We start from the raw sequence: 23,789 nt of genomic DNA, 5'->3' as shown, positions 1-23,789 counted from the left end.
CTGCTGCACCAGGACGGGCTGCATCCCCGGGGCCGAGGCTGCCCTGGGTGCCTCCTTGAAACCCCCCTTCCCTGTGCTCCTCTGGAGCCGATCAAGGCCAGGAGAGCTCTAGCCACCAGCCCCCCTCCCTGCGGTCCTGCGCCTTGCCTACCACGTGGGTGTCGTTCATGCTCCAGGGACACTGCGGACCCCCCAGGAGGGATTCTTGCTGCTGCTTTCTGAGGCGGCTGTCCCTGGGCTGTCCCACTGCTCCCTCTGTTGCTTCTGTCTCTTCTGTGTGTGCGGCTTCTGCGTGGTCCTAGCCGCTTCTCAGATTCAGGAGAGCGGAGACACAAATTCCCCCTCGTCTTCCTTGTTTGTGGGGTTACTTCCAAAGAGATCTTGGTGAAATTTCTGGGGGAGGGGAGTCTGGTTTGCAAAAATGGTTTGTGCAAAAGAGCATTTCCCATAGTGCATTCTAGAGACAACTGCTTTATAGGGCGAAGGGCTACTTAAAATTAAAAAATGGGTCAGAAAAGTTTGGAAGATATTGGACTTCCTGACTGCAGAAAGTGCTCAGAGCCTTTCGCATGCTAATGAACCTGTCCCTCTCCAGGACGTACTGTAATATTCCCCCCCACACGCCAACACCCCTGATAAACCTCTAGGTATGATTTAGGAAGCCCTCATCGAAGACCTTTCTCTCCGATGTCACTTGACTTCTCAGCCTTCGACACAGGGGCTAGCGACATCTGGGGAGAGAGGAATCCATGCCTGAGAGAAGCTCCCTCCACCAGGCCCGCGGCCAAACCCCAGAAGAGTCCAGCCCACCATGTGGGACCGTCGGGGGCTGGGACAGCAGGGACAGGGCTCTTCTCCAGGAGCTGCCAGACCTGTGTCGCAGTGAAGAGAGCCCAAGGCAGGAAGTAATGATGCAGACACGGGCGTGGAGGGGTGACATCGCACGTGCATGTGGGGACAGGGCTGGTTCACAAGAAGCAAAGAGGGGCTCGTCTTGGGGTCTGAGTTCAAGGTCACAGAGTGAGGTGGATTTCGTGAGCAGGCTGAGCGCCCTACGTCCTCATGTTTCCTGTCTCCAGGAGCTTTTCCCGTGGGCGAGCGGGAGTCCTGACTACGAACAGAGAGGAAATGGGGCGACAGAGAGGAAAGCAGAAAGAGCTCGAGTCTCTCATTTCAGAGGCTCCAAACCCTGAAAGATCACACCAGGTCTCCGTGCTGGAGATTTCGTTCGTGTGGCCTCGTTTCACATGGGGACACAGAACATTCCAGTAAAGGACACACGTGGTTACGTGGAGACTATTTTCTCTTTGGAAAGAGGTGGTGGAAGGAGGCAGAAGACAGACCTGAGCCGAGGGGACAGGTCGCCCCGAACTGTGGAGAGGAGTGGATGCGGACAGCTGGGAGGAGGGGACAGAACTGAGCCGCAGAGGGGACGTCTGTGCTCCCAGTGCCTCAAAATCAAAGAGCCCCTAGAAAAGAAGAGCTTTCACGGGCGCAGGGCTGGCTCAGTCAGTGAAGCATCCGGCTCTTGGTTTTGGCTCAGGTCATGACCTCAGGGTCTCGGGACCGAGCCCCGTGTTGGGCTCCGCGCTCAGCGAGGAGTCTGCTTCTCCCTCTGCCTCTGCCGCTCCCTGGTTCATGCTCTCGTTCTATCTCTCTCTCAAGTAAATAAATAAAATCAAAAAATATTTAAAAAATTAAAAAAAAAAAAAGGGAGGGAGGGAGAAAAGGGAAGAACTTTCAACCATCTTGCTCACTTCTCCCAGAAGTAAAGCAGCAATTGGACGCCCCGTTCCTCGTGATCGAGCACTGGCCCTCGGCCCTCGGTGAGCCCTGCCACTTCCTCCCACACGCTGCAGACAGCCACGTGGACGCCTCCTCTTCCCATCCGTCTCTCGGGACCTGCCCCCTCCTCACCTCCTGTCTTCACCCGGAAGACCTCCGTGGTGAGCAGAACTCAGGGTGGGCCCCAAGATTCCGGCCTGCTGGTGCACATGGCTGGATGACCTTGGCCTTGAGCGTGGGCAGAGCCTGTGGGTTTATCGTGTCAGCGGTGATCAGGTGGGCACACCCCAGCTTCCATCACACTGGGCCAGTCTCTGTCTGAGCAGACTCCAAGGAGGGAGAGACTCTCCCACTGACCTCAAGGGCTCTGCCTGGGGAGGGGGCCGTGTGGCTGGGGACCGCAGGTGGCCCCTAGAACACAGCATTTCTGTCCTGTGGATGCAGGGAACTAGGTTCTGCCAGAAACCACAAAAGCTTTAAAAATGACCCCAAGGTAATACATTATGTTTATAAAAAATTTTTTTTAATTTAAAAAAAAAGGACCCCAAGGTAAAAAATAACAAAATAAAATAAAAAGGACCCCCAAGTCCAGGGGAGACCACAGCCCCACTGACACCTGATTTCAGCCTTGCGATGCCCTGAGCAGGAACCCAGCTGTGCCCACCTGGGCTTCTGTGCCCCAGACACAGTGAGGTGACCAGTGGGTGAGGTTTCAATGCCCTGGGTTGTGGTCCTTTGTGCCCCAGCAGCAGGAAACTGATGTAACTCTGATTGCCGGTGTAGCCCATATCCTGACAGAGCCACCCGCAGAGCCACCAGCCTGTCACCCCACACTTCCAGTCCCTGAGACCCTCGTGATCCCCGTGACTTTATCCCACGTGAGCCACCACTAACACAAGAACACCGGGGACCCCATCGCGTCCGGAACCTAATGCCCGTCTCTGCACTTTCCCTTGCCCTCCCGCCCTGTCTCTGTGGGGCCACTGTCACCTTCTAACCTGCCCTTCCGGTCCATTTCACAACCTCCCAGAGTGTCCCTTGAAGCACACGTTGCTTTCTCCTCTGCCCTCGATGCACTTCCCCTCTCCTTCCCCAGGTCAAGTTCTGTACCTGCTTCGGGCGGATGCCTTCTGCTCTAGAAAGCCCGCCTGACTCCCTGGCCCTTCCCAGGGTCCCACCGCCCACGTGCATCCACAAGCATTTCCCATCAGGTGCCCCTGTCCGCTTGTCCGCTCCCCACCCCCGGACTGTGAGCTCAGCACAGTAGGGACTGCGCCTCGCTCGCTGACAGAACTGCATTTCCAGCCGCAGCAGGCCCTGTCTTGGGCAGAAGTACAAAGAAATGTCTTTCCCCAGTTCGTTGTACTAGTTGAGATCCCCTTCCCAATGGAGTTTCACAAAGAAGCCTTGTGCTGAAGCTTAGCTGCCCCTCAGGCTGACTCTGCGGTTGCTTCATATCAATACTTCATTGCAGGGGCTCCTGGGGACCTCAGTGGGTGAAGCGGCCCCCTTGGCTCCGGTCATGACCTCAGGGTCCTGGGATCAAGCCCCATGCCCGGCTCGCTGCTCAGCAGGGAGCCTGCTTCTCGCTCTTCCCTGCTCCTGCTCTCTCTGGTTCTCCCTGTCTCTCTTTCTTTCTTTTTTTTTTTTTTAACTTTTTTTTTTTCAAAGATTTTACTTATTTATTTGACAGAGAGAAATCACAAGTAGGCAGAGAGGCAAGCAGAGAGAGAGGAGGAAGCAGGCTCCCCGCCGAGCGGAAAGCCCGATGTGGGGCTCGAACCCAGGACCTGGGATCATGACCTGAGCCGAAGGCAGCGGCTTAACCCACTGAGCCACCCAGGCGCCCCCTCCCTGTCTCTCTTTCAAATAAATTTTTAATAAATAAATAAATAAATATCTTTAAAAAAAAAAAGTTCATTGCAGACCTGGATTCCGCCACAAGATGGAGACTTCATCCTGGTCCTGGGGATTTATAGACCACCTTCATTAACGTCTAGCCCAGCCTCTGGCCCTACCTGGAAGACGGAAGACCTGAGTCGCAGAGAGGTCACAGAACCGTTGTCAGCCATGCCCGAGACTCTTATCATCCCTGAGGGTCAGAGTCTCAAAAGAAAAACGCTGCTGTGCGCGTCCTGTGCACACACACAGACAGGCACACTCCGGGATCACATCATTTCATCTCTCCTGCACAAGAGGAAGCCTCGCTAGTCCTGCCTTGAGGTACCAGGAGCTGGGGAGGAGCCAGAGGAGGACGGGACAAGGTGAACAAGAAAGGACGGGAAAAGACCTCCAGCGGCAGGGGGGGCGACTTCATGAGTCACGGGAATCTTAGAGGTCAGTGTTCTCCCTTTTCGCCCTCCAGGAAAGCAGCCGTGATCGTGCCCACTGCCTTTCCATGGTCCAGGGAGACGAACGGGTCCGTGCTGGGAGAGTGCTGGGGCCTCCATCCAAGCCAGTCTACGTGGATCACACCCACTCTATGACCCAGAACACAGTTCCGCGGTGCCAGACTCGGGACGGGGCCCGGGGCTCCCACAGAATGGCAGAGGCTGGAGGAAAAGTCAGCCGGCCACAGCCGAGGGGGATCCCACGGCCACGAGACTGTCTCCTAGAACTCGAGAGAGCACCACACTTCCAGCTGCAGTTTTAACATCGCAAAGGGCACAAATCAGAAGCAAAGGGAGACAAAGACGCATAGAGTGAGGTCTTGGAGGGTCCCAGCACGGAGCCTCTGCTGTGCTGCCCCCCAGCAACCAGACGTGTCCTCTCCTGGAACACTGACGTGTGACACTATGCCGAACATCACCAACCGGGAAAGCTCCCCCCGGCTTTGGCGTCCAGAGTTTTTACTGAAGTTTTATTATGTAGATGTGACTGACGGGATCATTAGCCACGTGGCTGAACCCCAACCCCAGGCTCGGGCCTCCCCGGAGATTGGCCCCTCCCCCCTGGCTCCAAGCCGCAGCCCGTGATGCTGCTGGGTCTCCCCGAAGGACCCTGTCCCTTCTTGAGTCACCTGCTTAGAATAAACTACCACATGGCGTCCCAGGGGCCCACCGTGAATGAACAACAAGGACACTCTTAGCATGCCGGGAATTCCAAAGGTCTGGAGGCTGCCTCCGGGGAGCTGGGGACACTGGGGGCCATACTCGCTGTTGCACATCAATTAAAATAACAAGGAGAGTAACATCAGCTGGTAGGGAGAAGTGCCCCTTTCCAATGTCGGACCACAATTACAGGGAGAGCAAAGGTGCTAAGACAGACAGTGTGGGCCTGGGAATGGGGTTTTGGGGACAGGCAGCTCAGGCCTAATAAGGCCTCAAAGGATGAAAGAAAAACGGGGGAAATCCTGCCTTCTGGTTTAAGGGACTGGAATCTTTGGACTTTTTCATTGTCATCTACCACCTTCCAGGAGGCCTCCCAGCACTGTGACCTCCAGATGGCACCCTTAGCTTTGCCCACAGTAGCTCGGTCCCCACGCACTGACCACCACGTCCAAACACAGATTGGGACACTCTGCATCTACCCAGCCTGGGTGGGAAAGCTCCTGCTTCTGTTCCTATCGGGTCAAGACTGAAGACTGTGGGGAGGATACTTTCTCCACTGGCATGTTGTCATGAGCTATGTCAAAGAAACAAGTTGCTTTTATTCTCCTATTACCAAGCAAGAACTCTAAGAACAAAGGAGTTCATTCACTTACTCTATTTCAACTCTTCCCCCTCGAGAGGGGTTCAATTCCACAAGCTGTGGAATGAAAGAATAGGTTGGAGACGTCGTTCTGAAGGACCAGCACCCTGTTCCAAACCACGCAGGCATTTCGTTTCTCCTGTAGATGACTCTCTGGCTGGCCCGCGTCACCAGCCCTCCCTATACCCCTGGTTGTGACTCCACCGTGCAAAGGGACCTGGCCGCTGGCTGGAGACCTCCTGGGACACAGAGAGGAGGGAGGTTACACTGAAAGGTTGGCTGTGGCCTGAAGATCCCATGCATTATTCCCTGGGAAGTCAGAACTCTAATATAAATTTATCATAGCTCGGTTCCAAAAGGAGCTTGGTTTGTGTTGACCGACCACGTCCATCTGAAACGGCTTTGTCGGGATCCCTGTTCTCCAGGCGCTGACGCTGTCATTGGAGCCAGGCCAGGCTGTGACTGAGGTTCGTGTCTTGTGTTTCAGTGAGGCCCAGGCCAAGGGCTGAGGGCTGCCCTGGGGAGGCACTTGGCTAGACGTCCAAAACCTCTTTCTCTGGGTCATCGCCAGCAGACACAGTAACTACCTTTGCTCCATTTCCTAGACAATATAGGAAGATCATTTAGCAGCAGGAGAGAGCAGAGGTCAGAACGTGGGAGGATGGCAGGGGAAGGTCTCGGCTGTCCCCGGGATGAAAAGGAACCAGAAAGGTCCACTGCAAGGACTGCCGTAGGGGTGTGAGACGAGGCTACAATCCTCTCCGTGATTTGTGATGCCTTGAGCCAAGATTCACTGGGAGATGTTATTTTATTTTATTATTATTAAAACCAAGACCACCGACCCTATCAATAAGGATGGCGTGATCACACTGTCACTGCACGGTATGTAGGTATGTAATACACCAAGTCCCGGCGTCACGGAGGTCAGCAGGGAAGACGTTATGATCAACACAGTGAAGGTTCCTTTGTGGCTCCCGTCAGATGCTGCTTGGATCCAGGGACCCTCCAGGGAAGCCCTCCTCTGTGCACACTTAGAGACCCTACTTCCTTCCTCCCTGCGGCCCTGCCATCTCAACCCGTGACCCCCATGGTCCCGGCCAAAGGGGACAAGACAGGTGGATGGGTCTCCCCAGCTGTCACATGTCTTGTTCTGCATATGACACGTTTTACTACCGCCCACACGTCATGAGAACCAGGCACAGGACCCGGCCGAATTGCAAAGGTGCTAGAAAATATAGTTTTCGCGTGTATCCAGGAAAAACAGAGGTGGCTGAGCCCGGCTGCCCCTTTCTTAGTGTCTCATAACTGTTGTCATTATCGGGATGATAATGGAGATATGCTAGTGTAGTTAGTAGGTGTAAGTAACCAGGTGTAAGTAGCCCAATTAAAAAATAGGTAAATTGGTCAAAGATCTGAAGCGGTTCCTCCCCTACGACACAGGAGGTCTTCAGTCCATGCTGCTGTTGTCTTTATTAGGTACCCCATGCCGCTAGTGTAAGCACGTAGTTCGAGCCAAAGAAATGTCATAAAAGCAGAAGCAAGAGACATTTGGGGGCACCTGGGGGGCTCAGTCAGTTAAGCGTCTGCCTTCGGCTCCGGTCATGATCCTAGGGTCCTGGGATCGAGTCCCGCATTGGGCTCCTTGCTCGGCGGGGAGCCTGCTTCTCCCTCTGTCCCTCCGCCTGCCTGTACTCCCTGCCTCACTCTCAGAGAAATAAAAACTTAAAAAAAAAAAAAAAAAGGAGACATCTAGAAAGGCATCTCAGAACTTTCTTTTTCTGCACTTGACACTATTATATTCTTAAAAATCCTTTATTTTAGAATACTTTCAGAAAGATGGATAAGTTGTGCCGGTAGTCTAGGAAGTTCTCATATAGGCCATACCCACTTTGTCTTGTCACTAGTCTCTTACATCTGGATGGATCATCTGTCACAATTAACGGACCAATACGGATACACTGTTATTAGTTAAAGTCCCTAATATATTCAGATCTTCTTGGTTTTCACTGAATGACCTTCTTCTGCTCAAAGATCTCATCCAGGATCCCACATCTTATTCACACATTATTTCTTTTTGGACTGCTCTTGGCTGTGATCATTTTTCAGACATTCCTTGTTTTTGACGACTTTGATAGTTCTAGGGGTTTCGGGTCAATGTATTATAGAATGCTCCTTCCCTGGGATTTGCCTAGTGTTGCTCACAATTACATGGGGGGCAGTGAGTTCAAAGACTACAGGAATCATTCTTATGGCTTATGACTCAGGGTAAGACTGCGTTCACTTTTGTAGGAAAATGTTGACCCATCTTCCAAGGTGGCTGCATCATCATGCGTTCCCACCACCAAAGAATGAGCATTCCTGTTTCTCCACATCTTCACCAGCAATTGGTATTGTCAGTTTTTTGGATTTTAGCCTTTCTAAAGGTTTTGGAATGCTATCTCATCATTGTCTTAACATGTGTTTCCCTACTGATGAATGATGTGGAGCATTTTTTCATACACTTACTTGTATAAACCATCTGGGTATCTTCTTTGGTGAGGAGTCTATTCAGATCTCTTATCTATTTTTTTAAACTGGGTTGTTTGTGTTATTATTGATTTTTAATAGCTTTTTGCATATTTGGGGCACAGATCCTTTACCACATATATGTTTTGCAAATGTGGTCTCCTTTCTGTAGATTATATTTTCCTTCTCCTCCCGCTGTCTTTCCCACAGCAGAAGCTTTGATTTTAATAAAGCCAAACTTAACAAGTGTTTCCATCCACAGATCATACTTTCAGTGTTGTATCTAAAAACTCATCACAAAACCCTAGACCATGTGTGCTTTCTCCTTTGTTTTCTTCTGGAAGTTTCATTGTATTGCATTTCACTCTTGGGTCTCTAATCCCTTTTGCATTAATTTTGTGAATGGTGTAAGGTGTGTTTCTAAGTTTATTTTTTTATGTATGAACACCCATCTGTTTCATCACCATCTGTCAAAAAGACTGATCTTTCTCCAGTGAATCGCCTCTGCTCTTTTGTCGAAAATCAGTTGACTTTGTTTCTGTGGGTCTATTTCTGGATGTTGTTCTGTCCCATTAATCTATACATCTCTTCCTTCACCAGCATCGTGCTCTCTTGATTACCATAGCTCGTAAGTCTGGAAACTGGGTAGAGTGAGGCCTCCAGTTTTGTTCTTTGGTGTTGTGTTGATTATTCCAGATTTTGTGCCTTTCTATATAAACTGGAGAATGTGTTTATTGGTACATATAGAACAGCTTACTAGCATTTTAGCTGAGATGTTGTTGAATCCGTAGGTCAATTTGGTAAGAATTAACATCTTCGTAATAATGTGTCTTCCAATCTATGAATATGAAATATCTCCCCACGTATTTAGATCTTTTATTCCTTTTGTTAGTTTTACAGTTTTTCACATACGATTCATGTATCTATTTTGATATATGTACACCTAAATATTCCCTTATTTGGTGCGATCATAAATGGTATTGTTTCTTCAATTTCCAACTCCAATTATTCATTGCTGGTATACAAAAACTCTTCTGTGTTTTTGTCATGACCTTGTGTCCTGCATCCTGGCTATCCTCATTTGTCAGTTCTCTGGCTCCAGAAAATAATAATCAGATGCATGGGTAGAAACTTTAGAACGATGATTTCAGATCCATATAAAGAAGGATTAATGATGAGGGCAATCTGCAGATAAGTGGACTGCGTTAGGAGAAAATGATCTTTTAGCCCCTGATGTGTTCAGGCAGGAGCCACAGGGTCACGGAGGGAAATGTTAATGATGTTCAAATACCAGTAGAGGAATTCCAGGAAAGGCTCCGAGATCCCATCTTCTCTGAAGACTGTACCTACCACACTGATGGAGAAGCTAGAAGAGAAAGGAAGGGCATGCTTACTAAATATGAGCTCACTTCCCAGTATCTGCTAACAGAGGGGGGACGGCACCATAATCAATGAAGAGGCACTCATAAGTTTACTAATATCAAGTTCAAACTCTTCGAAATTTCTCATTCCATTTCAACTTCAAACCCAACCTCTGGAAGGGGGCCAAGACTTTGTCCTCCTCCTTCCCACCCCATTATCACAGACCTAGAGATGCCTCTTCAAGAAACCTGTGTCTAGAACAATTTTCCTGCAATTCCAGGAATCTTCCTGTAGGTAAGGCTGGGAAAGGGTGCGATTGGTAGGGCTGGGGGGCTAAGCTGGGGGGATGGAGCAGGTGGGGTCATGAGAGAAACGGGGCAACAAAGGGAGGAGACATGGGGAGAAGGGCTCCCTTTGGGGTTCTGCCTAGATGGACACACTTAGAAGAAGACAGCGGTGAAGGGCCATCTGTGTTTGGTTATGCGGGGCTCCAGGAAAGCGTGGGGGACCCAGATCCCACAAGTAGAGGAGAAAAGACCGTCCTCGTGAGACGATCAGGCCAGCGGGTGAGGCAGCAGGGAAGAGACAGGTGATTTGGAATGACGGTCCAACTGCATAGACGGAGGGGACAAGTTTTGAGGCCCAAAGGGGACAGATGTCACCAGTTCCTGAATGGCAGACTGAAAAAGAGAAATGCTGGCTTCTTGTATTGGGGACGGCGGGGGCCGGGGGCGTTTCCTCAGAAGCGTGGCAGGACAGTCCAAGCTTAGGGCTCACGGTTGACCCAAGCCATGACTCCGAAGAACAGACACCAGACCCCAACACCAGTTACCTTGGATGGTTTCCCATCCCCCCGCGTTCCCCGGGGCTCACAAAGGGACTGGCATGCTGTCGATGTCAGGAAGTGCTGAGCACGGGATGAATTATTGAATGCGTGAGGCTCGTGCTTAATTGGCGAGTGAGGCTTGATGGCTTCACTTGACTTTCGTCCAACACATCTCCCGGATCCTAGGGACACACCAGGCGAGAAGTGTGTTAGGTTCCCTGGATTGCCAGACCTATACCGTGGACTCCAGCTCCTTCCACCTTTGTCTTCTCAGGGCCTGGGGTCTAAGCATCCATGCCCCCCCTGCAGGTGGTTAGGGGCCCAAAGGCATTTCAGTCTTGAATGGCTTATCCGTGTCCCTCTGCTGGCCTCCACCATGCCTTCAGCACAGGGATTTACCTTCCAGGGCCCCAACAAAGCAGCACTCCTTTCCTCTCTTCTACCCTCTAGAGTTCCAGGCATCCACCCAGCTGAGAGGGCGCAGACCCCGTCACTCTGAAATCGGCCACTTTGGCAGAGTGATCACTTTGAATCACAGGAGCTGGAGAAACCGCAGGTGCCAGGACAACCCTCTGTCCCCCATTTGTTCCCAGGTAAGACAGACATTGTTGTTTTGTCACCATTCCCGACCCACAGCCCAGACCCCTTTGTCTTATCAATTCCACACAAAGGTATTGCTTTTTTTGACTAAAAGGTATAAAAGCTTCCTTCTCTGATCACTTCTGCAGCTGCTCATTCTCCTGCAAAGATGCTTACATATGTGCAAAAATTCAGTCAGAGGTATAGGCTTTCCTCCTGTTAATCTGTCTTGTATCAGCGGAGTTCTTGAGCTGAGCCAAAGCCCCAAATTGCGTGAAGGGAATGTTTCCTCCCTCTGTAAAACAACTTACCATGCTAGTACTCCTGCCTGATCTGCCTGTCATCCCGCCAGGCCCACGTGGCTTTAACTAAGGAGAGGGTTGTGCATTTCTTTCTTTCTTTTTTTTTTTCATTTCACCCCCAATGGAATGCACGGGACCAGGCACAAGCCAGCCTTCAATGATGAATGTGGTCATTGGTTCCTTACCTTTCTGGCACCTTCGCTCATACTCCCTGACCCCAACGTGTCAGCTCATACCAGAACCGGTCAAGCTGGGACGTCTCTTTTGGCCTTGACATTTGGATCGGAGGGGACAGAGCAGAAAGGCTATGGACAAGAGGAGGGGACTAGAACAAGTTTAAATGAGGATGCCAGAGGGTTTCTGCCGGAAGATAGAAAGGACAGGAAGGGGTCAACCCAGCTTTCAGAATAAACCATCTCAGATTTTAGCCAGCCAAATGTTGTCCGTGCTTTCCTCCCATCTCTGTGGACGGCCGTCTCCACTTGGAGATCATTTGAAGTCCATTCCGTAATTGTTCTCTTGCTAAGCTTCCTTTATGCAGAAAAATGATAATGTAGTTAGGAGGCTTTCAAAAGTCCTGGGGGAAATTAATTTGTTTACAGGATGGTGTATCATATGGTTAAACCAACAAGGAAAAGCAGCCGGCCGTCTCTCTTCTCCACGGAGCTGAAGGGGGCTAAGTGGAGTCGCTAGGCACGTGATGTTCACGGGGTCCCCAGGAGACCCGCCATGGCTCTGTCTCCAACTGCCCCCACCAGACAAATGTCCCAGCGCCATTCTCTGGAGTGGGTCATTCTCCAATGCTCCCCACCACAGCTCCTCGCAGCTCCCCACCCCCACTGATGCTTGTCTTCCCAGCACTGATGGTTGCTGGGCAGACAGACGTCCCTTCTGCACTCAGTCCCGTTGCTTCCTGATCTGCACCCTCCTGAACCTTTTCTCTCTGCTCTGCCACCACCCAATTCCTGGCACTCGGGAGTTGTTCCTTCTCCCTGAGCATTGAAAGGGAATCACAACCGCATTCAAGCAGCTGGTGTGAGGGGGTTGTGTCTCGGTGCCCAGAAGGAAAACACAGTCAACGTCAATCAGCTATAGGCCTGTGTCACCGGGCTGCACCACTTACGGCTGAGGGTCTCTGCTTGTGACAGTGTTTGATGGCACACTGACACTTTCCATCCCATGTGCCGACATCATCACAGGTTGCAGACCAGCTGCGTAGAAATTTAGTAAGGCCCCATCGTAACCAGTGAGGGTCTGTCTCCTTTCTGAACTTCGAGAAGAATTACCACTTACCAAATTTCTCCTCTTCCTGCAATCAGGCAGAGACCACATGCTCGGTTTCACAGTCCCGGCCCGTTGGACTGTCAGCCGGCTTCCCCGTGAGCTCTGGGAAGGGAATCCCTGTGCCTCCGGGTCTTGGCTGCCTCCTCCCCTCGCCCACAGCCAACTGCAATGAGTGCAAACACCCGCTTAGACTCCGCACGGGTGATCAGCCTCCTCTCGGGCTTGTCTGTCTGCTTTTCAGAAGGAGGAAGGCATTTCTCAAAGTCTCACTCGTATAGACGGGTATACCGAGGGGAACACAGAGCATGCCTCTCCTGGAATTAACAAGTAGCTTCGCAATACACCTTACATGAATCCAGTCCATTGTCAGGAAATAAATAATTTTGACGCCGTTCTCATCAGCTTTCCTGCTAAAGTTAAAATAAGGTTGATGGTCGTGAGAACGACGTCGTAACAATGGTTCGGATAAAACAACTGAGCTCAAACCATTCCAGCCGAGCTTTCATAGTGGGGTTGGAATGATAATATGATCAGAGACACAACAGTAAAACCTACCTGTCAGTTTGGGGCTCTAACCACGTTCCAGGCACTGTGCTAGACCCATCGTCCACACGAGCATCTACAACCTTGCAAGGTTACTTCTGGCCCACAGGAGGGGACATAAAGGCTCGTGGACAGTCTGTGACTCCTCCAGGGTAACCCAGCCAGCCCACAGTAACACTGTTTTTAGTGACCAAAATTTGGTGCTCCCAAGGTCGTTGCAAATGATCTCAGTTGATGAGTTGGAGTCTTAGGAGAAACAGAACAAATGATAGACTCAATTTTTTCCATTCACACACGTTAGAGTAAACTCTGTCTTTGTTAGACAAAGATGTAATATGCAAACCTTTGTTTTCAGCTTTTGTGCAAAAGTATAAAATCCGTGATTTGTAAAGAAGACCCTCGCGAACGATGAGAACAGAACTCACATGTGAACACTATTTCTGGACACACATGGGGCAAAACCGAACTTTCCTCTTTAAAAATCAACAGAGATGTAGGTAGACCTGGGAAAATTCCCTTTAATCACAATGAAGGAAAGAGAGTTCTAGAAGAAAAACGGGGCGGGGGAGGGCTTTCAGTTTGTTAAGTCTTGCTTGGGGGAAGTAAAGTAAGTGTTAAGGGAGAAACTGCTTTGCACTTTAAGGAAAAGGACTTCAAAAGATCATTATAAAACAGGAAATGGTATGTCAAAACAGGATGAAAAGGGATGTCCGTGAAACTGAGGGGGAAAAAAATGGAGATCATTTTGTTAAGAAAGTTTGTAAGAACGCCACACGCAGGCCGAGGCAGGACCCTGGTTCGCCTCGTGGTTGGGTGGTGGGTGACAAAGATGCTCCGTCCGGACCTGCTCAGCTGTGTGGTCCTGGCCCGTCTACAGATGCTCTCGGGCCTGTTCTCTGCCGTCTGCTCCCCCGCATCTCCACAGGGACCTGGAGAAATGCTGGCAGGAGGCTGCCCTGCCCAGAGACGGCGTCCGCTGGGCTTTCTACTCGTCCCCGAATATTCGGGAGCTCGCAATCTGAAAATCATTAAAGAGGAATCACAGCCAGGTCTTAAGTGCCTGCTTGATGAGGGGCTCAGCTGCTTGCCTTCATCCGACGTTCGAGCAAGTTCGATTCTGTTTTTCGTGTCCCAGGACGGGGCATGCATTTAGATGGTGTTCTCTACACAAAAGCCCTTCTTTCCTCAAGGAGCCACGACCTCAGAGCAGCACGGGGGGCTCTGGAATTTGTGTCTTGACCGCCACCCGTCTGGCCATCAGCAGCTCGTCTGCAGGGAGTCTGTGGGGTGGGGACAGTCCGTCTTCACTGGGTGTGGGGGGCCACCGAGGCCAAGGCCAAGCCGGCCCCCCTCTGCTGTGTGAGGACACGCTCATCGGCTACATGAGTCACCACCCGGCACGTGACCCCGGATGGAAATCTCAGGGTGTCTGCTCAGTTTCAAACTCCTCCGCAGCCGCTGAGTTCGTGAGGAACTCAGCACCGACTGGCATCCGCTCGAGTCTGACAAATTCAGTTGTCACCCAGAAAATTGGAAACAATCGTTTCCTGAGGCCCTCACCTGAATCGCCTCTTTCGGACCCAAAACAGAGCTTTCAACTTCAAAGCCAAGGCTTCAGGGTTCCTGAAGCAATACCCTGGGGGTGTGGGTATGTCTCCGAGGTGGAAACGTCTCTCTTGGAAAATGCAGAGAAGAGGACTTGACGCCATTGAGAAGGGAGGCTGGCGTGGCCCGAGGGACATCTACCTTCCTCTGAGATGCGCTCAGGGGCATTACTGTCTCTGAATAGAACTCCCTTAGCGGGGGAGAGAATATCATTTAATCGATGACATAGGTTATGAACGTTTTTGTTCCTGTAAGCTAAGCCATCTGACCATTTCTATTAGGACCTCCTGGGATGTGTAACCAAATGATCTGGGCTCTTCCCCCGCCCCTGCTCAAAGGGATTTGTAGGTTCTGCAAATAGGTCTTCTAGGGCTCCTTCTCTCCCTCCGCCTTCATTACCTTCCTTTTGCCCCCACAAAATTCTATAAGCAGTTGGTCTAGAAACAATGGTTTTTAGCTCACTTTGACATTGGATCGTCTCTGGGGTTTCAGGTTTCCAACTGTGAGCATTTGAGGGGCTTGTCGTCCTTCTGTCTGTAGACGCCGATCTAATACCCAGAGCCCTTGAAACCTCTGATGAAATTGTCAGAGGGTGTGCAACACGAAAAAGGTGATTGATCCCCTCGCATTCTGGAAGCAGCAGCCCCCCACCCCCGTCTGCGCTTCCTCTGCCTGCCCCAGGGAGCCTGCAAGTCCTGGGGGAGAGAACCAGCATCCCAAGTGCCCGGCTGGTGTGGGGGAGGAGCAGCAATGAGCCACAGAACTCACTAGAACTCATCGCCAGGATAGGCGGCAGGTGGACCTCAAAGGGAGTTTTAAAAAATCAGATCATGGAAGCCAGAGGGAGACCACAGACAAATCTGACCACGTTAAAAACTCATTTTTACCGGTAATAATAATAATAAAACGTTAAATCCGCATACAGGGGAAGAGAGCAACTTCAGTTTGACAACATGACTGAATTTTGTAATGATACTCCCTTTGGTCCAGTCAGTTCACTTCTGCAAAACTAATTCTAAAGAAATGATGGGAAAAGCCCAAAAGTCATCGGTGGCAAAACAAAACAAAACAAAACAAACAAACAAAACACGTGGAGGGATAACATGATGTTTGAGAAATGGTGCAACGTTTGAGTATTTCATGTTCTAAATAGAATATCCCACTAAATATTGGTGAAACGCATTCACAAACAATTGAAAAATAACATGGAAATTGCTCTAGGTATGAAATTGATGGAAAGGTGAGAGATGCACATATATATTAAAACTGAAAAATGTATAAATAGTCGCAGCAACCAGGTGGCTCAGTGGGGTTAAGCATCTGCCTTCGGCTCAGGTCATGATCTCATGGTCCTAGGATCAAGCCCTGCATCGGGCTCTCTGCTTGACAGGGAGCCTGCTTCTCCCTCTGCCTGCCGTGCCCCATACTTGGGATCACTCTTTCTCTGTCAAATAAATAAATAAAATCTCTGGATGCCTGGTGGCTCAGGCAGTTAAGTGTCTGCCTTCGGCTCAGGTCATGATCCTAACTAAGGTGGTCGTGGGATTGAGCCCCACATCGGGCTCCCTGCTCTGTGGGGAGCTTACTTCTCCCTCTCCCTCTGCCTGCTGCTCCCCCTGATCATGCTATTTCCTTCCCTTTCTCTTTCTTTCTGATAAATAAATAAATAAAACCTTTAAAAAACGAAATAAATAAATAAAATCTTAAAATGTGCATGCACATGCGCACACACACGTATCTGTACACACACATATGCAGGGAAGAGACAAAATGCTCAAAATGTTAATGCAGAAGGACCTTCAGAAAAAGTAGGATGAAAAACATCTTTGAAATGCTCAGAAATAATCCCTTAGGTAAAGATCTTTAAAAGAATGCAAAAAAAAGAAGGTGGGGGAGAGGGTTGGGTAGAAATAATCGTATTACATGCACTATTTTGTCCATCTGACCAGTGCAGATGTTATGCGGTATTACCAAACAGAGCATCAGACCACATGGCCCCAGGCAAACTGGCAGACAAGCGATCTGGTCTCACAGGCACGCCCACCCCCCCCAGGGGACCAGCTGCCCTGAGCTCTAGGTCTGAGCACCCTGTCTGACAGTCCCTGAGCCTCAGGACCCTGGCTAGGGCTCCAGCTTGCCTTTGGCCTCCAGCCTGGGACAGACTTTTAAGAGGTATCTCAATTAAAAGAAAAAAAAAAAAAGAACGATCTAATTGATTTGCTAATGAGTCAATGGAGGAATCCATACAGGGGAGAAAGCAGCCTGTGCCCCAGCCCCTTGCCTAGAGCTGCCCATGGATGTGTCTCTTTCTCTTGCCCCGTTGTGTGACCCCCACCCACTCATTTCTCCCCCCACCCCGCATGCTGAGTCTCTAGGGCACCAGGCAGTCTGCTCAGCAGAAATGGACCTTTCTGTTCCAGTCCTGCGCCTTCTTGTTCAGTGAGTACAAACTGCAAACAGGCCCTTTTGTGTGTTAATCAGAAAATAGGGTTTTATATCATGAAACGGTGGGAAAATCCTGGATTTGGGGATAAATGTTTCGGTAGAGAATCCCAGTGAATGACTGGAGAGGGGGACGTGTGGGTGGGAAGGGGACTGGGTCCCTTTCTTCCTAGGAAAGCCGCCGATGTGTCCCCAAGGAGCAGCCCGAGCTGGGGCCCCTCTTACAGCAGCAGCAGGTCTGTTTTCGGACCCGGCATGAGCATCTGCTCTCTCCAGATCTTGTCTATGAGGCCAGGGGGCCTCGTAAACCTCCTCACCCCACGCCTCAGTGGGATTATCCTGCTGATTAACGTGGCCACACTTAGAAAATGTAAACTGTAAGAAAATGTTACTTTGAGTCTTGTTCATATCACGTTGAAATAGTTGGGGGGCGTGTCCCTATTTCTGAAATACGCTTATAAATGATGTTGGGGGGGAAAGTGAATAGATAGAAATAAAGCAGAGAGGGCAGAAGGTCAGTGACCCGTGGATCCAGGCTGGGAGGAGGCAGTACTTGTGCTGCAACCTGGGCGGGGGGGGATGTGGCTTCTGTCCAAGCGGAAAAGGAAAGCTGAGAAAGGATTTAAGTCCTCTCCTGGACTTTGCCTTGCGAGCACAGGCAAGGTTCTTACTGCAAGCCTCTTTCTTGAGTGGTAAACACGAGAGAGCAAAAAAAAAAAAAAAAAAAAAAAAAAAATCTGTGCCTGCATTCCATTTCGTGAGCACCAGTCACAGGAAGAGACAAAAGGCAGAGCCCCGCTGGGTGCGAGGGGTCACAGACGTGAGGATCCGGGCAGCACCTAGCGGTCCCTCGCTCAGCCTGGCCGAGCCTTTCGCCTTCGTCTGCCCAGACTCCAGCCAATCTGGGCTGCTGAGGCCACCTTAGCGTTACATACGTGCACGGGCCTCCTTGCCAGGGGACTTGCTGCAGACGCTCACTCCTGCTCCTGAGAACCGGCGAGAGCAGCACCGAGCAGCTCCCCGGCAGAAGCCTCCTCCGCGGTGGGAGCGGACCCCTGAGGCCAGCCCCAGAGGTCACTGGCAGCAGGTCAGCCCCCATGAAAGCTTCCAAGGCATGTCCGCGCCACCGAAGCCGGAGGAACACGGGCCAGCACTACTTGTACCAGGAGTCCCTGCTGCTCAGGTGAGTGGGTCCCTGCCCTCCGCCCACAGAGAAAGCAGGTGTGTGGAGGAAGGGGGGCCCGTATCCCCAGAGCCCTGCTGCAGCTGCCCAGAGGACAGAGCCCCCAACCCACTCCCCACGCCTTCAGAATGGACCCAGAAACTCCCTTCTCCGGGCTTTTGTACCGCGGGGCTGGCCACCTGCTCCTTGACCGGGGGACCCAAATCCAAGCTACCCCAGCCTGGCCGAGCCCACGGGCGTGCGCTCTCCGTGTCCTCCCTGTTGACTCGGTCGGCAATGTCAAGTGAGAGCCGGCAACCCATCCATCAGAGTAAATAAGGTGTCTGTCGGAGAGGGCTTCGGGCTAGGAAGAAGGGGGTGGGGGTAGTGCTGTTGGAATCCGTTAGATATTTACAAAGGTATATTAAAACCTCCATTAACTTGGAGAAACTGGAGAAAATTCTCCTATGAGTAAGTAAAAACCGTCTGAACTCCAGGAAAGGCAAAGGAACGATTTCGTCTCACTTGTTGAGCAAAGAGCACAACACTCCCCTCGTGCTGATCAGCCGTCTTCGGGTTAGCACGTTAATTGTTCCCAGGAATAGATGCATCTACGTGTGGAAAACGGTTCCCCTACACAGTAACTCTTGCCCTGTACTGTCCGCCACGTAAACCTGCTCGGCTGCATTCTTGTTTCTAGACACTGCTGGCCGTTCTGCCTCCACTGTCTCGGTTTGCGAGAATGGAAGTGGGCACGCAGGGAGGGTCTCTGGAGGGCAGCGCGTGGCTTTGCTTTCCTTTGCCTCCAGAGCTGGGGGACAGGAGGAGCCCGGTCTCTGAAATGAGCGGATGATCTCGATTGGCCTGAAACAGAGATTGCCCATCCGAGATGCAGCTGCTCAGGAATTGTTCATAAGCGCCCTCTTGTCTCCTTCTGTGATGTCCTCTGATGACACCTTTCCTCCAGGGAAACGATTTTCTTTCATCGACCCATCAAAGTGACAGACTCCAATGAGTGTCCTTCCGGGGTTGCCGGAGATTGCCAAATTCTCCCTCTGCCTCCCTGGGTCCCTCAACCCCCACGTGTACAAACCTCACACAGATGACCTGGGGCAGCGAGGTGCTGAACGTGCCCGGGGCAAGGTCTTTGCTGGAAGCAACAGCACTAATCAGATTTCCTCCTTCATGTCCCCATCCATTCAGCAACTTGGATGACAGCTTTAATGCTGATGAGGCAGGGGACAGCACTGATCCGGAACAGATCTTCCAGAATATCCAGTTCCAGAAGGATCTCATGGCGAACCTTCGCTGCAGACCCTGGACCATGGGACAGAAGCTGGGAGCACTGAGGTGAGGGCTACGACAGCCGTTTTTGATTATTGCAAATATGCTTCCCACGCAACCGCCCCAACCTGCTCACAGAAACGAGCACAAAGACCCACGTTAGAGTGGCGGGCAGGCGCTCTCGACCTGACTCAGAGAAGTCACAAGGGCCTCAGGGTGGCCAGGATCTCTGTGAGGGTCTGTGTATGTGTGTCTGGGTTGGGGAATATGTGTGTGTGTGTGTGTGTGTTGATGGGACTTGTGGTTTTCTACCTCCTTTCAAACACTAGATTTTAGCATCGTGTCTGGAGGGGAACAAGATAACCTAACAAGTCTATAAGCCGGGAGGGAAACATGGTAATTCCCCCTGCTGGGCAGTTACTCCTTCTGGGGGGAGCCGGATTCTATGGGAAACCAGATAACCATGCTACTGAGTCGCACTACAGAATCCGTGAGAGAATTCGGAACAGCTGAGGAGTGGCCGCTGGGTTGCCTGGAGCTGACCACCACCTCCCAGTCCTCAGCTGAGCGATGCTGGGTCGCTCTCTTAATTTCTCGGCCACTTTTTTTCTCTTTAAAGTTGAGGTGATGGGGCAGAAAGACACCTGCCGCCTGCTTCCAAAAACGTGTCCTGTTAGGCAAGCAGGCGTGTGTTGAAGACTCAGAACCCGGATGGCCCTGAGAGCTGACCCATCAGAGCGTGTGGGAGAGACGGGGCCCGTGTTTTAACACACATTCCGGTGGATTCTTTCACTTACTGAAGTTTGAGATCCACGGGGAGGTCCGAGGTTAAACGGATGAGCGGCGAGTGTGCCCCCACTGTCTCGGATATGCGGAAGTCATGCCCCTGCCCCCGAGTCCTGATGGGTGGGGCGGATGCCGGTCGCAGCAGAGGGAGTTCACTGCATGGTCTTAATGAGCTACTCTGACCTGCCAAACGGACCTTCCTGGAGAGACAGGCAGCAGCCCCACTGATGGGAAGCTCGTTAGCGCCCCTTTCCTGATGCCAAGCACACAGCCCCTCAGGCTTCCCATTTGTCTCCCATTAGATCATGGCTTTGTCGGCTTCCCCGGCAGGCAAGACGCAGCAGGCCCCGGACGGCTCTGCAGATGGCTAAGGGCACCTGTCGTTTCCAGTCTCAGCAGTTTCTGGCTAACCCTCCCTGTCTGGTGTCGGCTCCCACCCCGTGTGTGTTCCCTTGAGCGGGGACGGCAACTTCAGATGGAAGACTGATTCTCAGAGATGTGAAGTGACTTACCCCAGGACACACAGCCTCCGAGAGTCAGCCCTGAGCTTTATTTAAAGCCAGGCTTTCTGACCCTGACTCCGATGTTCTATTGAAACACTGGAACTCAGCCGAAGGAATCATGGGCACAATTTATCCTAAAACCAAAAAAAAGTCGTGTGTTGTATCAGAATTTTTTTTTAAAGATTTTATTTATTTATCTGACAGACAGAGATCACAAACAGGCAGAAAGGCAGGCAGAGAGAGAGGAGGAAGCAGGCTCCCCGCTGAGCAGAGAGCCCCATTCGGGGCTCGATCCCAGGACCCCGAGATCATGACCTGAGCCAAAGGCAGAGGCTTTAACCCACTGAGCCACCCAGGTGCCCCCAGAATTTTTAAGAATCATGCAGAAATGCTCCTGCTGATTCCTGATTACTGCCTAATAGGAGTAATCAGTAATTACTAATTAGTAATTAATGATCATTAATTATTAGTACGAGACTGAGTCTTTTCAACCTGCAGGCAGAGCACAACGAATGATAACTTTCCCATCAAAAGGGCAAACCAGGCCTTTGGGGCTGATGCCTGGCCAGAGGCTCAGCCTAGGTGACAGGGCCCTCCTCCCCACAGTTTCCCTGGGCCAGCAGTCAGGCTTCTGGAGGTGGCTCGTCCTCTGAGCACCTCCGTTTATCATCCCCTGGTCCCCATATCTCCTCCCTCATCACCTTGAGAAGCTACTGGAGCAATGCCTCCCTCATTGGACTTGCTGAGGCATCTGGAAAGCACGGTGACCACTGAAGCCTGACCGTGGGGGGAGCCAGCGAGGGGGGCCGACGGCAAGGAAAGCAGGGAGCCCACGCTGAGTCTGGAGCGACAGACACCTGTCTGGGAGGGCATGGTGCTGGTTCATGGCCCTTGCAGGGAAGCAAGTGGGCGGGACCCTTACATCAACATGGGTCTGTGTGGAGGTCTGGGGGAGGTCGTCCTCCCTGGTACCCCAGGTCCAGGCCCACCCTCGCTCATACTCTAACCGCCGCCACTCTCTCCCAATACTGTCACCTCGGGACCCCTTCGCCCTATTAGCTATGGGCTCTTTCTGTGCAGCAACTCTGTCTATGTCCCTCTGTGTCCTGCTCTGCTTGGCCCAAGTCAGGGCGCAGAAAATGTTTGCAGAAAGAGAATTGTAGACAATGAGATGAAACAAATTATTCCGCCTGTGTAGGTCTCTGCCTTTTAGCTGCCGGGCAGGGTAGGACGTCAACCCTCACCCTCACCTGCAATTTTGGTTCTGACCGGGATGAAGCCAGGGCATGGGCGAGGCCGCGGAGCTGGGATAATGGCAGGGAGGGCACAGCGCCCCCAAACCCAGCAAGCACTCTGATGAGCTCACGTCTCACTCAGGGGAAGGGAGTCAGCTAGTTCCTGCATCTCTTAGGGAAAGACTCAGCAGTGGTGGGTATTGCTAAGAGGCTACTGGGGTGCACACGTAAGACCTCCCTTGCACGAACGGGGCAGACTTTAGATCGAGGGGCTCCAAAGAACAAAGTCCTTCAGCACTGAGCATACTCAAGTGGAGGGGGGCTGGCCACCCGTAACGAGGGTCTCATCAGCTCAGTGTCCGAGGAGGTCGCCTTGAAAGTGACATTCACCTCTAAGCGCCCTTGACTGCTGTCCACCCCCCCCCCCACTGGTGCTGACATTAATTGTCTGACCCTGCTATTCCTGTAGGTGTGGATTTAACCACTTATCCCAGTAAATTCAGTGCATTTCAAGGATCAGCTCACCAAAGCGGTCAGTTAGCCAAAAGAGTGGGTAGGATAAGATTGTGCTCACTGTCGTGTTTTTGTCCTCTCAGGCGAGCAAAAGAGATCGTGCTGAAGTTCGAAGGGAGGCTGACCAGGACCCGAGGCTATCAAGCAGCAGGTGCAGAGGTGAGAGCCTACGAAGCGGGCACCCCCACGCCCTCTTGTGGTCTTGGGGCCGGGAAGTTGCGAGACACTGTTCCTGTCACTGCACACGGGCTGCACCATCAGTCATAGCAGAAGTGCTGTGAGCTGAGAGGTCCCACGTCCCAGAACCTGGAGCTTAGTCCCAGATGTGGTCACCTACCAATTGGGCACGGCCCTGGGGCAGCCTAGCTCATCCGAGAAAGGGCGTCTTCCCTTGAGAAAATGATCTAGCGTCCTTCCTGACGTACTCCCAGCCATACGTGTAGGCTTTTCTTCTCACTGCACATCTTGTAATGAGAAAGTTCCAGATATATCCCAACGCTCACTTTATAATCCAATGCTAAGGTTTTTGTTTGTTATTTTTTCCATTCAGTTCCTTGAAACTAAATTTTAGTGTATATTGAAGTTATCTGTTTGGAGAGATGCTACAATAATTTTCATAAATGTTTAGAAGGCAAGGAAAAAACATGCCCTTAGTATCTTTTTTTAAATCTCACATTCCTGTCACTGAATATACAATTTTCACGGAGAGGATGTGTAGTATACAAGCCTTTCTCTTGTTTCTTTTTTCACTTAACCCCACACATAACAGAAGGATTTTTCCATGTTGCTCTGTATTGTTTACACATAACACTTTTCCATGATGGACAAATGCATATTAACTTAATTATTTGTCTGCTGCTGAATATTTGAGTTGTCTATAGATTTTCATTATCATTACTAACCCTGCAAAGAGTATCTTGGCACATATTGCTTTTCCTACCTCTTGTTTATTTAAAAAATATATTTTAGTTATTTATGTGAGAGGGAAAGAGCACAAGCAGAGGGAGAGAGAGACCATGATCGGGGAGAGGGGCAGAGGGAGAAGCAGGCTGCCCACTGAGCAGGGAGTCTGACTTGGAGCTCGATCCCGGGACCCTGAGATCATGACCTGAGCTGAAGGCAGAGGCTTAACCCACTGAGCCACCCAGGCATCCCTGTAATTATTTTTAAACTTTTTTTTTAAAGATTTTTATTTATTTATTTGACAGAGAGATCACAAGCAGGCAGAGAGGCAGACAGAGAGAGAGGAGGAAGCAGGCTCCCTGCTGAGCAGAGAGCCCGATGCGGGGCTTGAACCCAGGACCTGGGATCATGACCTGAGCCGAAGGCAGAGGCTTAACCCACTGAGCCACTTAGGCGCCCCTAAACTTTTTTTTTAAAAGA

At 51.1% G+C, this 23,789-nt stretch overlaps 1 protein-coding gene across 1 annotated transcript in view; it reads left to right on the top strand.

Moving 5' to 3' along the window:
• The first annotated feature begins 18,020 nt into the window (after positions 1-18,020).
• TMC3 (transmembrane channel like 3) overlaps positions 18,021-23,789 on the top strand; it is a 37,000-nt gene continuing 31,231 nt past the window's right edge. The window contains exons 1-3 of the mRNA XM_047738451.1: positions 18,021-18,106; positions 19,289-19,435; positions 22,490-22,565. Coding sequence (XP_047594407.1) covers positions 18,021-18,106; positions 19,289-19,435; positions 22,490-22,565 — 309 coding nt within the window. The remainder of the gene's footprint in view (positions 18,107-19,288; positions 19,436-22,489; positions 22,566-23,789) is intronic.

Source organism: Lutra lutra, chromosome 7, assembly GCF_902655055.1.
Source record: "Lutra lutra chromosome 7, mLutLut1.2, whole genome shotgun sequence".
Taxonomy (NCBI): Eukaryota; Metazoa; Chordata; class Mammalia; order Carnivora; family Mustelidae; genus Lutra; species Lutra lutra.
The sequence above is the reverse complement of the archived record's forward strand: the minus strand, read 5'-3'. Positions and strand labels throughout refer to the sequence as shown.